The sequence below is a fragment of the Artibeus jamaicensis genome, unplaced genomic scaffold (assembly GCF_021234435.1).
Source record: "Artibeus jamaicensis isolate MK-2021 breed Jamaican fruit bat unplaced genomic scaffold, CSHL_Jam_final contig_497, whole genome shotgun sequence".
NCBI lineage: Eukaryota > Metazoa > Chordata > Mammalia > Chiroptera > Phyllostomidae > Artibeus > Artibeus jamaicensis.
Window position 1 is genome coordinate 8,507,199 of NW_026521863.1, and position 13,654 is coordinate 8,520,852.

Genomic DNA, 13,654 nt, shown 5'->3' on the forward strand with positions numbered 1-13,654 from the left:
GACAGACGGAGACAGTAAAATATCACAGCCAATTTGGGTCAAATCCCAGCCTTGGCAGGGCTGGTTATCTAGTCTCTGGGCTTCAGTTCTTTTCACCTTTGAAGGGGGCTGTGCATGGCAGCCTCTGGGGGTGGGGGGAGGGGGAGGGCGGGGGCGTCGGGGACTAGTGTGAGGAATGGCACTGGATGGCACAGACACCGTGCCTTGTTGTAGCAAGGGCCACAACCACGTGAAAGAACTTTGTCGAAGTTCAGCCTGGACGGCAGCATTACAGTGTAATGAGTTTAGCCACCATGACCCCACGATGGCCACTGTAAAGACCTGAACGGGAATCACCCCAGGGGGCTGTGGCGACCACTGACGGAAGACCCCCCTGCAGTCCAGCTCTGACCAGCCGTCGCTGACCTGCAGCCCGGGCATCTGAGGTTTACAAACCACTGTAACCCCCCTTGTAGGGCAACTTCCACAGAAGCTATTATTATTATTATTACTACTACTACTATTATTATTACTACTACTGCTACCATATGAATGGTCCCAAAAGCACGGGTCAAATTCCTTCTGCTTCCTTAGAGGCACAGAAACTCCGGGTGTTCTCGCAGCAAATGCTGCCAGATCAAACGGCTTGTAATTGCTACTTGGATCCCGGAAGGGAAGGGAGTGGCAAAGTCACAGTCGGCTGTCACAAAGGGGCCCACACCACCTGGGCGGGTGGGAAGGGGAAAGTCTGTTAGCAAGTGAGATGAGGAGAAAACAAGAGAACTCACACCTCTGAGGTTTTTTAACAAGAAGAAAATGCCACAGAGGAAAAAGTGTCTATTTCCTTGGGGAGTTGATGTCGAAACATCAGTTAAAATGAAAGGAAAGCCCTGGCTGGTGTGGCTCAGTAGATTGAGTGTGGGCCTGCAAACCAAAGGGTCACTAGTTCGATTCCCAGTCAGGGCACATGCCTGGGTTGCAGGCCTGGTCGCTAGTTGGGGGCACATGAGAGCAACCACACATTGATGTCTCTCTACCTCTCTTTCTCCTTCCCTTCCCCTCTCTCTAAAAATAAGTAAATAAAACCTTTATAAAAAATAGCAGCAGAAGCCAGCGAAGGCCAGTCTCTGTCCAGGCCTCAGTTTAAAAAATAACATAAAATAATAAAGTGACAGGAAAATGGCCAATGTCCCTTCCTTCCTTCCTTCCTTTCCTCCCTTCCATCCACCCATCTGTACACGTATGTATATTATGTAGGGTTCCACACTGATATTCTATTCAAACTACTGTTATAATCAAGAGTATATGGTTTCATTCATATTTTCCATTTTAAAAACCAACATCAGTAATTTTTTTCCAGTTTGGAGCTAATGACTAATGTGACAATGCCTCATTCACTGGATGCCACAGATTGTTGGGACACCCCAGGCCAATTTTCCAGGTGCCAGGGCCAAGGCTGGGCCTCCACAGTTTCTGCAATGAGGCTTCTGGAGTAGCTGCCCGCCCTGGCCTCAGCGGGGGACCTGTCACCATCCCCATAACAAACACCGCCCTGCAAACACTCACTGAGACTCCTGATTACTCATCAAGAAGTACCTATAAAAAGCTTTCATTTGGGGCTAGCCAAAGTGTCCTCTAAAAAAATGCTCAAACAGGGCTGGCTTTATTCCAACCTTAACAGATTTCAAATCAGGGTGAGTCACTGTTGAACAGTTACATGATGCACCAAATAGACTGGAATAGTTTAAAGCGGCCACAAACCCCCTGTCTCCCAACGCTCGGGAATGACTGCCTTTCTGTGTTACAGTAATGGACATACCGATAATATACTGACTGTATACAAATACGTGGTTTGTGCAAGTTATAAAGGTCCCCCAAGAATGATTAGCAGAGGAAAACTAGTGAAACGTAATATTAATTATTCAACCAGCTACAGGCAGAATTTCAAGTCCCAGAGATACATAAAAACAAATGTCTTTAATTCAATCTGCAACTCAATTTAAAGCCAGTTATCTGAGTCTGCAGTACAGAAATGTAAATATGCAATTAACACAGCCCTAGAAGGCGAAGGAATTTCTTTAGCATCCCTCTATCAGAAGCCGTGTTTAGTTAAAATAAATAGGGATGGCTGTTTAAATACAGACGCTTTAAGAAACAGATGCTGCCATACTTTCCTCTCGCCCATTACAACACCAAGGGGACTTGCCGATTAAATCACAATATCTTCTGGTAATTTAAGCCCGACTTAAATAATTAATTCCAATCATTAATGGATATTTTAGCAAAATTATATTCAAGTCCAACATAAATTCTGTTAATAGAAAATGCTCTGATGATGTAATATCAACGTTCAAAGTAAGAATTTTAAATTATTGAATGCAGGAAGAGATATAATTTTTAAATTATGAGCTTTTAAAAAGATTTTATTTATTTTTAGATATTGGAGAGGGGAGGGATAAAGACAGGAAGAGAAACATTGATGTGCAAGAGAAACATCAGTCAGGTGCCTCCTGGGGTACCTGGCCTGCAACCTAGGCATGTGCCCTGACAGGGAATCGAACCAGTGACCTCTCAGCTCACAGACTGATGCTCAATCCACGGAGCCAAACACACCAGGGCAAACTTATGGGGTTTTATTGCAGATCAAACAATTCTCAACCATTAAAGGACTACATCTAATATAGACAGTAGGCAAATGTATTAGGCAAGACTATATGTCCTTGACAGTGTGCTCTATATTGAGAATATACACATAATCCCAAGATCTACATAAGCAGTAATGTACACAGGCCCTCATTACAAGCTTGTCCAGGGAAACATGGCACAGCAGACACTCTCTGGGACGCCTGACAGTAAGAGGTGATATGGAGCGAGAACCAAGCATCTGAGAGCAATACTTAAAAAAAAAAAAAACAGTAAAATCCCTGGAGAAAGGTGTGATTCGATCTGGATTTTGAAATAGGCCCTGCAAGTGTATAGAAACAAAGGGGCAGGAACTGGAAATCATGCACTAGGAAAAGTCTACCAATTTGATGGCATGATTTATAAAGAAGGAAGTTTGGATGTGGCTTGCTCACCCTGCCATAGGTTGGACTTAGTGAGAGAGTTAAGGACAGACAGGGCCTGCGGGCACAAGCTGGACCTCTCATCACCCACGCTGTACGCCCCTGACCTCTGGGGATGGGAGGTGGAGGGGACAGGGTTTGAGCAGAGGTTTCTACCCTGGTTCAGACCCCACTGCCACCACACAGTACTTTTGACAATAGCCAAGGTGCATGAGCAGCCAGTTCATGTCAAGATTCAAAACTAGCCCTGCCCTCTTCACTTAGCCCCTGGGTCACCATGTAAAACAAAAGCGCTGTCCTCTATGGCAGCATCTCCTGGAGGGACAAGAGTTTGGAGGCAGCTGAGTTCTGGAAGATCATGGCTGCCCCTTGAACCAACTATCTGATAGAAAGCGGGGCAGATGACTAATGAAACGGCTCTGCACATTCGTTTGGCAGCTACACTTTTCAGTACTTAAAAGTAAGTTCTATAACATTTTATAAGATTTCATAATTTGAACTATCTCCCACTCCACCGCATTGAAAAGTTGGGTCTTTCCCTTCCCCTCTGCTTAGACATTCTACTTTCTACGGTGTTATTATTCGAGTCATCTTAGGTCCTCTTGATGTTGCTTTTAACCAAGATGTACATGTTTCCAAAGATGTGGGGCAGAGCTCACATTTGACTGGGCAAAGCTACCAAAATCAAACTTATGACTATTTTTTTAAATGTGCATGACATAAATATTGGGATAAAATATGGCTAAATATTAAAGCTCATTGTGTCTGAATAGAAGAACTAGGAGTAATTTCCTTTACTTTTTCTGATTATCTTCTAGATTTTGTAGAGTAATAAACATTAAAGAATAAGCCAGTATGCCCTGGCTGGTGTAGGTCAGTGGATTGCGCGTGGGCCTGCAAACCAAAGGGTCGCCAGTTCAATGCCCAGTCTGGGCACATGCCTGGGTTGCATGCCAGGTCCCCAGTTGAAGACATGTGAGGGGCAACCACACACTGATGTTTCTCTACCTCTCTTTCTCTTTTCCTTCCCCTCTCTCTAAAAAATAAATAAAAGCTTAAAAAAAAGAATAAGCCATTTAAAGATTTATAGGTACCTACTACACAATAACTTCATTCAGTTACAAAAATACCAACACCATAATTAGTTTCATATCTTTTAAAAACAAAAAATGTTCAACCAAATGCTGCTGTTTATCAAGACATCTTATGCTGGGAACATTTACCACATACAATGGGGTAAAGGCCATATTGGGCTCATATCTCATTAGCTAAGTGTCAACATCAAAGAAAAATAAGCAAGTCATAACGTGATTTATCATTATCACTTAATTATATAGAATCAACTACCTTGATTAAAATGAGAATTTGCCTCAGAGACATTATTTAAACTTTATAGAAGTTCAATTTAAAAATATAAGCCCAGCATTAGCAAATGGTCCGACGGTCTTTAGTTAACAACAATATATCATGAAGAAATGTATTTTCATTCATAACAAATGATCACTTTTAACAATTAACGCGCAAGTGGGACCACCATTTTAAAATGCGCATTCTTTGTGACTGTATGTAAACACACAGAAACAGTGGCCGCATAAAAGCGTATTCACACGTTTCCTCTGCCTTCCAATGAACTGATCAACCCTCTGACACCTCCGCCTTCACTGCTCCCAAGTTATAAGCGACCACAAAACCGTTATACAGAACTAAATAAACATCTATGGAAAAATGAGAAAATAAAGTTCCATAAAACGTGACTCTCCCTTCCGGGTCACATTGGACGTGCATTCCAAATAACAACAATCTGTTCAAAATAAAAACAAGAACCTCTTCAGACTTAATCACAAACACTTTCCCTACTCACTCATGTGATCAGATCATCACGATAACTCATCTTTTCGATAACCTCTGAAAAAATAAACATCCTAAAACATGTCGAGCAGCAATCCAAAATTCATACCGTATACCACAGTCACAGTGCTCGGAAGTACTTCAGATACAAGCACTCAGAATGTGAAGACAATTCACTGCACAAGAGCCACGTTTTGACAGGAAGGGCTGTGGCCATTTTTGCTTCATAAAACGTTTCCAAGCTGCCCTTCCACAAGGAGATTCAGCAGCGGCAACAGGCCAGTGGTTTAGGGCTTCGGATCCAGGATGGTCAAGTCCTGGCCCCGCCCCTCAGATGCAGTGTGAACAGGGATGACAAAGCACCCCAACCTCTCCAGGCCTCAGGCTCCTCGTCTGTAAAACGTGACGACAGAGTGCCTGCAAAGATTAAGTAGGCACGGTGCCCCACCCTATCCACAGAGTTTTAGCATTTAGCTGCAGTTTCCCTGATTATGAATTGTACACGTTTATTGTGACATGAAATCTAGAGGAAAAATAAACATCGGTACGAAAGACAAAGAAACGTGTGGATTCTTTTCGGATTATCCTTCTTTTTCTGTTACTGAGCACCTCAGGAGTGAGCAAGTATCCTCCCTGCGGGTGCCAAAAGGAGACGCGGCAACTTGTGTGTTTCATTTGGGGAAAAAGTCCAAGCTAAGACTGCATTCCTCTTACCAAATTTTACCTCATTCTTAAAAGACGATGAACATTTTGCAGCGAGCAGAAGCCCCAGAATCTCCCCCTCGACCTGCAGTCCCTCCCACGAGGAGGAACTCACCTGAGTTATAGAAGGTCTCTTCTCCTTCCCTTTCCTTGCCAGTGTGTCCAGCCCTTTTAATGAAGAAAACAGGCCCTTCTTGTTTCTCCCTCGCTGGGTCAGTAAGAGTGTCCTCTTCCGGAAAGCAGAGTCATCTCTAGAACATACCTAATTCAAAACACAGTTTTAAAAGGTCTTAAAGCATACTATTGACCTAACAGAAGTAAGCCCAGCCTGCTGTTAGTGCTTTCTGCCCAGTACCAAGGCCACTGCACATTGGACACACCAGAGCTGGATCCGCCACAGAGACATCACTTATCTGCATAACACAGGCCTTGTTACAACATTCAGATCGCTCCATAGAGGACAGTAGAATCAGCAAAACAATCCACAGAGAGCCCCCTCCCCCAGGCTGAGCCAGTACCACCAGCAGAAATCACCCACCTGGGGCGTGATTTCAGAAAGTCCAGTAAAACAACCTCCAACCAGCCCTTTAATTCTTCACCCCACTGTGACGACCTTGTGATTAGGAAGAGACTGAAAGGCAGATGCAGATGTGAATATTTAATAAGCATCTACCAGTAGCTGGAGTCCTAGAAGCAGCAGCGAGGAAGCCAGGACTCTTCATGCAGCGTCTCAACACTCCATCCCAGGAAGCTCGCCCCCTGGGGGCCCTGGTCAGTCACTGAGTTAAGTCACAGCAGAGCCGAGGGCCACCATCCTCCCTGGGGCACTTACCAGGGCATGGAAAGAGGAAACTGACAAGATGCCCAGCCTGCCCAGGGCCAGCTTGGAGGGACGGCTGGCAGCGGCTAGGAGGCTCTTGGGGTTCGGCAACTCCCCGCCTTGCAGGCTGGCCAGGTAGCAGCGCATCCTGAACAGATCCATGTGAAACCTCTCCAGGTTCTGCTCCCACTGCTGAATCTGTTTACATAAGAAAAGGGGCAACTTTAGTGAAAATGAGAAGTTTTCATGGCTCAAGTTGAGAATGTGATCCTTTTCACAAACTTCAAAAAAAAAACTACTTCCCCTGGTGTGGCAGGGTAGAAATTTGGTGGGAGGGCTCACCCTAGCCGGAGCCCTCCCACCAAAGCGCAGTGGGTCAGACAGTAAGTACCGGGCCAGGATGGCCCAAAGTAAAATAAAGCTGGTGGTCCCAAGGGGGCGCCTTACCAAAATGCCACGACCTCTGGGGGATGCCAGCGCTCTAAATCCCACTGACCCAAGGCAGGGCACACAAGTCAGTCCGCATTTCACTTTGTTTCACTCCCCTTCACATTTATAGCCTCTGATTTTAAACCAGGTTAACAGAACTGCACCAGACAAGCACTGGACGAATGGAGGCAGTAACTTCGCATCTCTGTGCATTCTGAGCAAAGAACTCAAGATAATAAGAAGCAAATGGACTTTAGGAGTCAGGACAAATAAAGCTTCTATCCCTCTTTTCAGCATCTTAGAGAATAATCGCCATCTATCCACCGGAATAAAATTAAAACACACAACAGAAATTTCTATGCACTTCTTCGAAAGTGAGGTCATGAGCTGGCAAAGAGACAGTCAAACTCTAGGGGCCGGCCTCCCTTCTTCCAAGGACGGCAAAATACGTGTAAGTATTACCTCCATTTAAAGATAAACTAGCAGGTGAAGGTCTAGGAACTCGCCAGCATGGGGACTCAGGACAGCAGAGAGCCGGACCTCAAACGGTGTCGAGGGCAAACTCAAAGTCCAAGAGCAGGTCTGTGGTGGAGGCTTGTAAACGATTCAGCACTAGAGTCGTGCTGTTTTATTTGCACCACTGGGTCTCCAGTTTTGCCACATTTGACACCCAGTCAGATCCCCACCTTTCACAGTCAACTTTAATCCTGGATGGGCATGACATCCTACATTCAACACCGGGCGCCCTTCGGTCTCTCCCCAGACAAAAGCAGAACCAGTTCGGGGTCTTCCCTGGACCCCACCCAAGTCCTCCATCTCTATTTCTTAGGAAGGTCACTGTACAAACTTTCTGCATAAAAGAAATATGATGGCTACAAGATCTAAAAAAGTCATTGATTCATCATTTTTTGTCAGCAAACAACAAATTCCCAGACTGTATTGAAAAAAATCTCAGTCTCCTTAGTGATTTTGCTCTCATTTAAAATTCTGCAACCCCCTTATTGGTGATGGAACAGCCTACTGGTGTTAGCCTTGAATGAATACCAGCACAACCGGTGGCTTTTAAAAACGAAGATGCCCAGCTCGAATGCCTCAAGATTCTCCCCCGTTAGGTGTGAGGCCTGGGGCGGTTTATGCTTCCAAGCCACCTCCAGCAGTTCTGGGGTCTGGATTTAGTGAGGACTGCTGTTCTAGACTGACAAGACCCTTCAAACAGAAACCACAGACCTCTACTCAGTTGCAACATTAGAGAATTCTAGGTTCCAGAAGTGATGGGTGGGCAGAACGGAACCATGAACTGACACTGATCAGAAGCTACAGGGAAAACGACCCTCCCAGCCCGTCCCACAAACATCTTCTCTAGCTGATTCCTGAAAATCCACAACTGCAGATGCATCCTTTTGTCTTCTAATACTATACAGCTATTTCTAGATGGGGTAGTATATTAAAGCTTCTCCCTCATTTATATTTCCATGCGAAATAGTTTCCAAAATACTTTCTAGGGCTTCCATTAGGGGTGGAGGCAGGGGAGAGAGAAAAAAAAAAAAGGAATCACTAGATACCAGAAGATAAGTGCATACCACCAACAGTGGATTAAAAAGACAAAAATATTAAATAAATTCTAAGCCCATGTCAATTGCTATCAATCAGGGAAGATGACAGTCTCTTATAGTTTCACTGAATTCTGTAGTTTATTTACAGTGTTTCTAAAAGTCATTTCATGTATTTATGTGACTAGCAAAACACCACTGGAAGGTGAAGACAGTTTCATCCTAAACAGCGAATCCTAAAATTTTGTCAGAAACACTTTGATAATCCCCAGCACACCTGGACCTGTGCGCCCAAAACTTGGCACCAAAGGCAGGTGAATTCATGGGAAGAGTATGGATTCAGATGCAGAGTTAAGTTTGTTGGAGGGAAGACGGGGCTGGGAGATCCCAACAGCTTCAAACAGATCTCAGAAAGGTCAAGAAGTTGGCTAATGTAGGTGATCACATCTCAAGGAACTAATTATCTCAGTCAATACTGTACATTGTAGAGGTCATTCCAAAGTTGAATTTAGTAAAAGATACAAACGAGACGAGACTTTATGACTTCTCCATTCCAACAGTTCTGACCGAGCCTTTGTAATGGTTCATTGTGTGTCAGTTTGGGCCACGGCGTGTCCAGCTAAGTGGTCAAACATTCTTCTTTCTGGGTGCTTCCATGAGGGGGTTTGTGCATGCGACCCACATTTAAATGCATGTACTGGAGTAAAGCACATCGCCCAAATGCAGGTGGGCCTCATCCCACCGACAGAAGGTCTCAGTGGAACAAGAAGGCTGACCCTTCCTCCAAGTGAGGAAGAACCCCTCCTGATGGCCTTCACACGGGGAAGCTGGCTTTCTCCTGCCTCTGGACCTGAATGGAAACAGTGGCTCTTCCTGTGTCTTGAGCCTGCCAGTCTTAGGATGGGAACCAGCCCTCCTGGGTCTCCAGCTGGCTGACTCACTGCAGATCTTGAGACGTGCCTGCCTCCATAATCATGGGAACCAGTTCTTTATAATAAAGCTCTTTATATATATATTTTTTCCTAGATCCTATTAGTTCTGTTTCTCTGGAGAACCCTGACTGATACATCCTTCATCCCCATAGACCTCTATGGCAGAGTAAGCTGCCATTAGTCACACTTCTATTCCATATCTAAACACAATAATTATCTTGTTTTTAAGGCCATGGCTTATTTTATACAGTGAATCAGTCATGGAGGCTAAGTGAGGATTTGTGGTTGGATTAGAAACAATGGAATATTTGATTTTTTCCCCCCAGAGACTCATGGAAGTTGGAGAGAAGGACTTGGGAGAATATGCAGGTAACAGTACAATGAGGACAGAGAATCAGAGGCTTGGCCTACTTGGAGGGAAGAGGGCAGTAAAAAGACTGGACCCACAGCTCAAAATCAGCCTTATAATAACGAGAAAGTCTGGCAACAGAGGCCAAGAATTAGCTGGGGAACCAGGATTACAACACCTTTTTTCTCAGCAGGGGAGACAGAGGCCCAGAAGGGAAGTGACTTGACCAGGGCCACACGATAAGCCCTTCCAGATAAGCAAAGGCCAAAGGCTGATCCTGGTGTGAACAGTATGTGGGGACGAGCCTCTACCAAACACTTGTGACATAGCCGAGTCCCAGGTCTGCTCGCTCATCAGGCAGAAACCTCTGCTCTGCCCAAGAACCACTTCAGCAACTTCCATTTAAATTTTCATCCAATCATTGACTTTTTTTCTTCCCACAAATCCCCAATGTTCTCCTAATATGTAGAAGCTATAAGACTATCTATGCTCTCACTCGGATGCCCTATTTGTCTTGAACATTTTGCATTTCAATTTCCTACCAGCATGTTCAAGTTCAGCCCAAATTTAAAGTTATAATATATGTTAAGATTAAACCTCAAAAGATGAGGTAAAGATATAGTGGGCTGGCCAAAAAGTGCATTTTCTTTCTGTAAAATGGCTCTAGTAGAGCTTAATTGTCTTGAACCTCATTTGAAACAATTTTGTCAGACTGTATTGTAACAGCTGCCATATCAGTGTGCATTTTTAAAAAACACTAAAATTGGTGAATTTTTGTGTAGCCATTTTAATATTGAAGATGGAAGAAAATATACAACATTTTTTGAATGTTATGCTTTATTATTTCAAGAATGGTAAAATTGCAAAAAACCCATTTGTGCAGTGTATGAAGAAGATGCTGTGCTGGACTGAACATGTCAAAAGTGGTTTGCAAAGTTTCATGCTGGAGATTTCTCGCTGCATGATGCTCCGGGTAGACCAGTTGAAGTTGATAGCAACCAAATCGAGACACTGAGAAAAGTAAATGTTATACATTTTATACCAATAAATGTTATGCAGGAGATAGCTAACATATTTGGAATATCCAAATCAATAAAGTTATTGGTGAAAATAAAAAACACATCTTTTATATTATGGAAAAAAGTGAAATGAACTCTTTGGCCAGCCCAATATTTTCTAACCGTAAAGGGAAAAGCAGAAGACAGTCCGGTAGCTATTTATTTATACCACCTTAGGAAATGTCCATCATCATCATCACTGAAATAGTAATGTTAGCTGATACCACATTTATCAGGGAATTTCTGGAGATTTTTTCCTAACATTATCAAAAATTAAAATGCCCCAAACCAATTCTCCTATACCAACATGGGTTTTTTTTTCTTTTTCAAAATTCCTGAAAAACTGACAATCATCTCTAGCCATTTCTTCATTTTTAAGATAAATCTCAGGACATGAGAATAAAAACTTGACTTCTATATAGATTGAGCTTTCATTACTTTTCATGTCCATGCACAAAACGTACAAATTTCAAGGATGAACGAAACTCACTCTAAGGAGGTTTTATCTTTCACTATAAACAGAAAAATTAACAAAAGGAAGGAGGAAAGGTCCCCTGTTTAAGCGCTGGCACAAAGACAATGCACAAGTTTCCTCTTTCTCGCCAAAAGGGCTGCACTCGTTGCAATGAGCTCGGGAGGTCAGGGTTCACTCTGGGGACAGGGAAGGGGAGGACATCAAGGGTCACACTAAACGGCACAGGAACAATGACATGTTAAGAAAGGTGACAGCCACATACACACCACACCCAGCGCTCCTAGAAAAACATTTTCTACCGTTTGGTCATCTGATCACAGTCCTTGGTCATTTGTCCACGACTGGGTTTGTCCTAAACACGGAGTCGGGTTTCCTTTTTGACAGAATAAGCTGAAAAACTCCAGGCAATGCTCTGCAAGCGCTACAACCTCCCTCCCCAGAGGAACCCCTGCAGTGGCAATGGACCACACAGAAGCCAACGAGTAGTTGGAACAACCGGCTAAGGCTCAGAGAGTCCGCTGTTTTGGTTTTTCCCTATAATTCACATTCCATAAAATCCAGCTTCGTAATAAATAATTTCCCATCAAATTGAGCTGAGAACTCCAAGTTATGGAATCAAGTAAATTAAGGATTAATTTCTATTTTAGGTAAAACCAGCCATCACCTAGTTAATTTGCTAGTGGAACACAACCCGATTCACAAAAGTCTTACGGAGAGACACATCAGCGGCCTTTGTTTAGGAGCACAGACTTGGGTTCGAGTCCCAACTCTGCCACTTAGCAGCTGTGTGACGTTAGAAAACATACGATACTTAACCTCTCTAAGGGTCTGGTTTAGCCAGCAATTAAACGGGTGAGGCACACAGCCCTACCTCATGGAGTTACTGTGAAATCATACTTGGTCATAGCCTGAGGATATGTTATATTAGCTGGGGATGAAGTGGGGAACGTCTGGAGGAAAGAAGCAGAGAGCTGGTGAGCAGCAGGGATGGAGAAGGACCCCAAGCACTCAGTCTAGAGGAAAGGGGACACTGGTCCATTCGCTGACCAGCTCAAGCTAAGTACCAGGGGAACAGACCTGGAAAGTCACAATCCTTCAGGGGGTCCTGCTTTGCACGAGGAGCAACCCTGACACCAGGAGATGATTATAAAACGATGCGGCGGGAGCAGGGACGGAGACCCCCGTCTGGCCACACCTGCCAGCCCAGAGCTTGCAGTCTGTAAGCTCTCACTGGTGAAACTGGGAGTTCACCTCCCGCCCCAGATCCTTCCAGCCCCTCCCTGCTGCCTCCTGAACAAGGCCCAGGGTTCGGCCCGGCCCCCTCTGTGCTCCGGACCTGTCTCCCTCACTGCCTTTCACGGACCCTCCAATGCTCATTCCCTGAGTTGCTTTCTCACCCGCCCCCCATACCCTGTCTTGCACTTCCCTCAAGGCTTTGTTCACTTCATACTCTTCACCAGTTTCCAACTGTATAAATTCACTCCATCCTCTTCATGATTTTAAAACAAACTAAATATTTACGATGACACCCATGTGTCACTAACCCAGAGCAGATGCAAGCCCACCAACTGAGCCTGGGCTCTGCCTGCATCACCCCCATACCAGTGGCTCCTCCCCCCCCCCTCCCCGGCCAATTTACCCACCGGACGTGGGAAAGGCACAGAGCCAGCTGGGGTGGGGGAGGACAGAGGAAGCCATCTGGGAGGAGGCCTCCACCGCCTAAGGGTGGTGAGGACTTGTCCCTGTTTACTTGTTTAAAATAATGAACAGAAAGGAAAATGAAGTCCTCACTAGACTGAATTTATAGCCCTTCCTGCCTCAGAACTTCAAAAGGAAGCCAGCCTGCTGACTGGCCCCGTGGTCAGCCCCAGGCTGGATAAGGGCAAACGCGTCATCCCACCCCACCCAGACCCTGAAGGCCCCGTGGTCATCAGACAACAGTAGGAAGTTCAACCATTACTGTGATCATAAGTGTCTTTTTACTCGGAAAAGCCATTGACAATGACCTTCTCCATCCAAGGACCTCAAACTGGTGGCAGAGATTTTATCTTGCATGTATAAATCACTCTGGAAGTGCAACTATTACTCAGCTATAAATGACTTTATCTGAGGTGCGTGGGGGTCTTTGGGGAAAAGCACTTTGTAAATCATATTTTCTTTCATGCAAAATAAAATATAGTGAAGTTGAGATTTGTAAATTGTAAGTGGATAAAGCACTGCCCTTTTAAAGGAGTTTTCAAAAGGTAGTTTAGAAAAAACGATACTTATGGGCTATCTGAGACATCATGTTCTTATTGGTCTTGCTTTGTAAATGCCTTTGCCTTTATAGCATCACATCATACTCTCTAAAGACTATCTCATAAAAGTAATTCTAAGCATGCGCTTGCTCCCCCTTAATGTTCCATATACTTGGTGTCTGCAAGTAAAGAGCAAATAGCTTCTTTACA

General features: G+C 44.4%; 1 protein-coding gene across 3 annotated transcripts in view; it reads right to left on the reverse strand.

Moving 5' to 3' along the window:
* TIAM2 (TIAM Rac1 associated GEF 2) overlaps nt 1-13,654 on the reverse strand; it is a 197,910-nt gene that overhangs the window by 64,182 nt on the left and 120,074 nt on the right. For all 3 annotated transcript variants that reach the window (XM_053668779.1, XM_053668780.1, XM_053668778.1), the window contains exons 7-8: nt 6,427-6,612; nt 5,710-5,856 (exon numbers count right to left, since the gene is read on the reverse strand). In XM_053668779.1, coding sequence (XP_053524754.1) covers nt 5,710-5,856; nt 6,427-6,612 — 333 coding nt within the window. The remainder of the gene's footprint in view (nt 1-5,709; nt 5,857-6,426; nt 6,613-13,654) is intronic.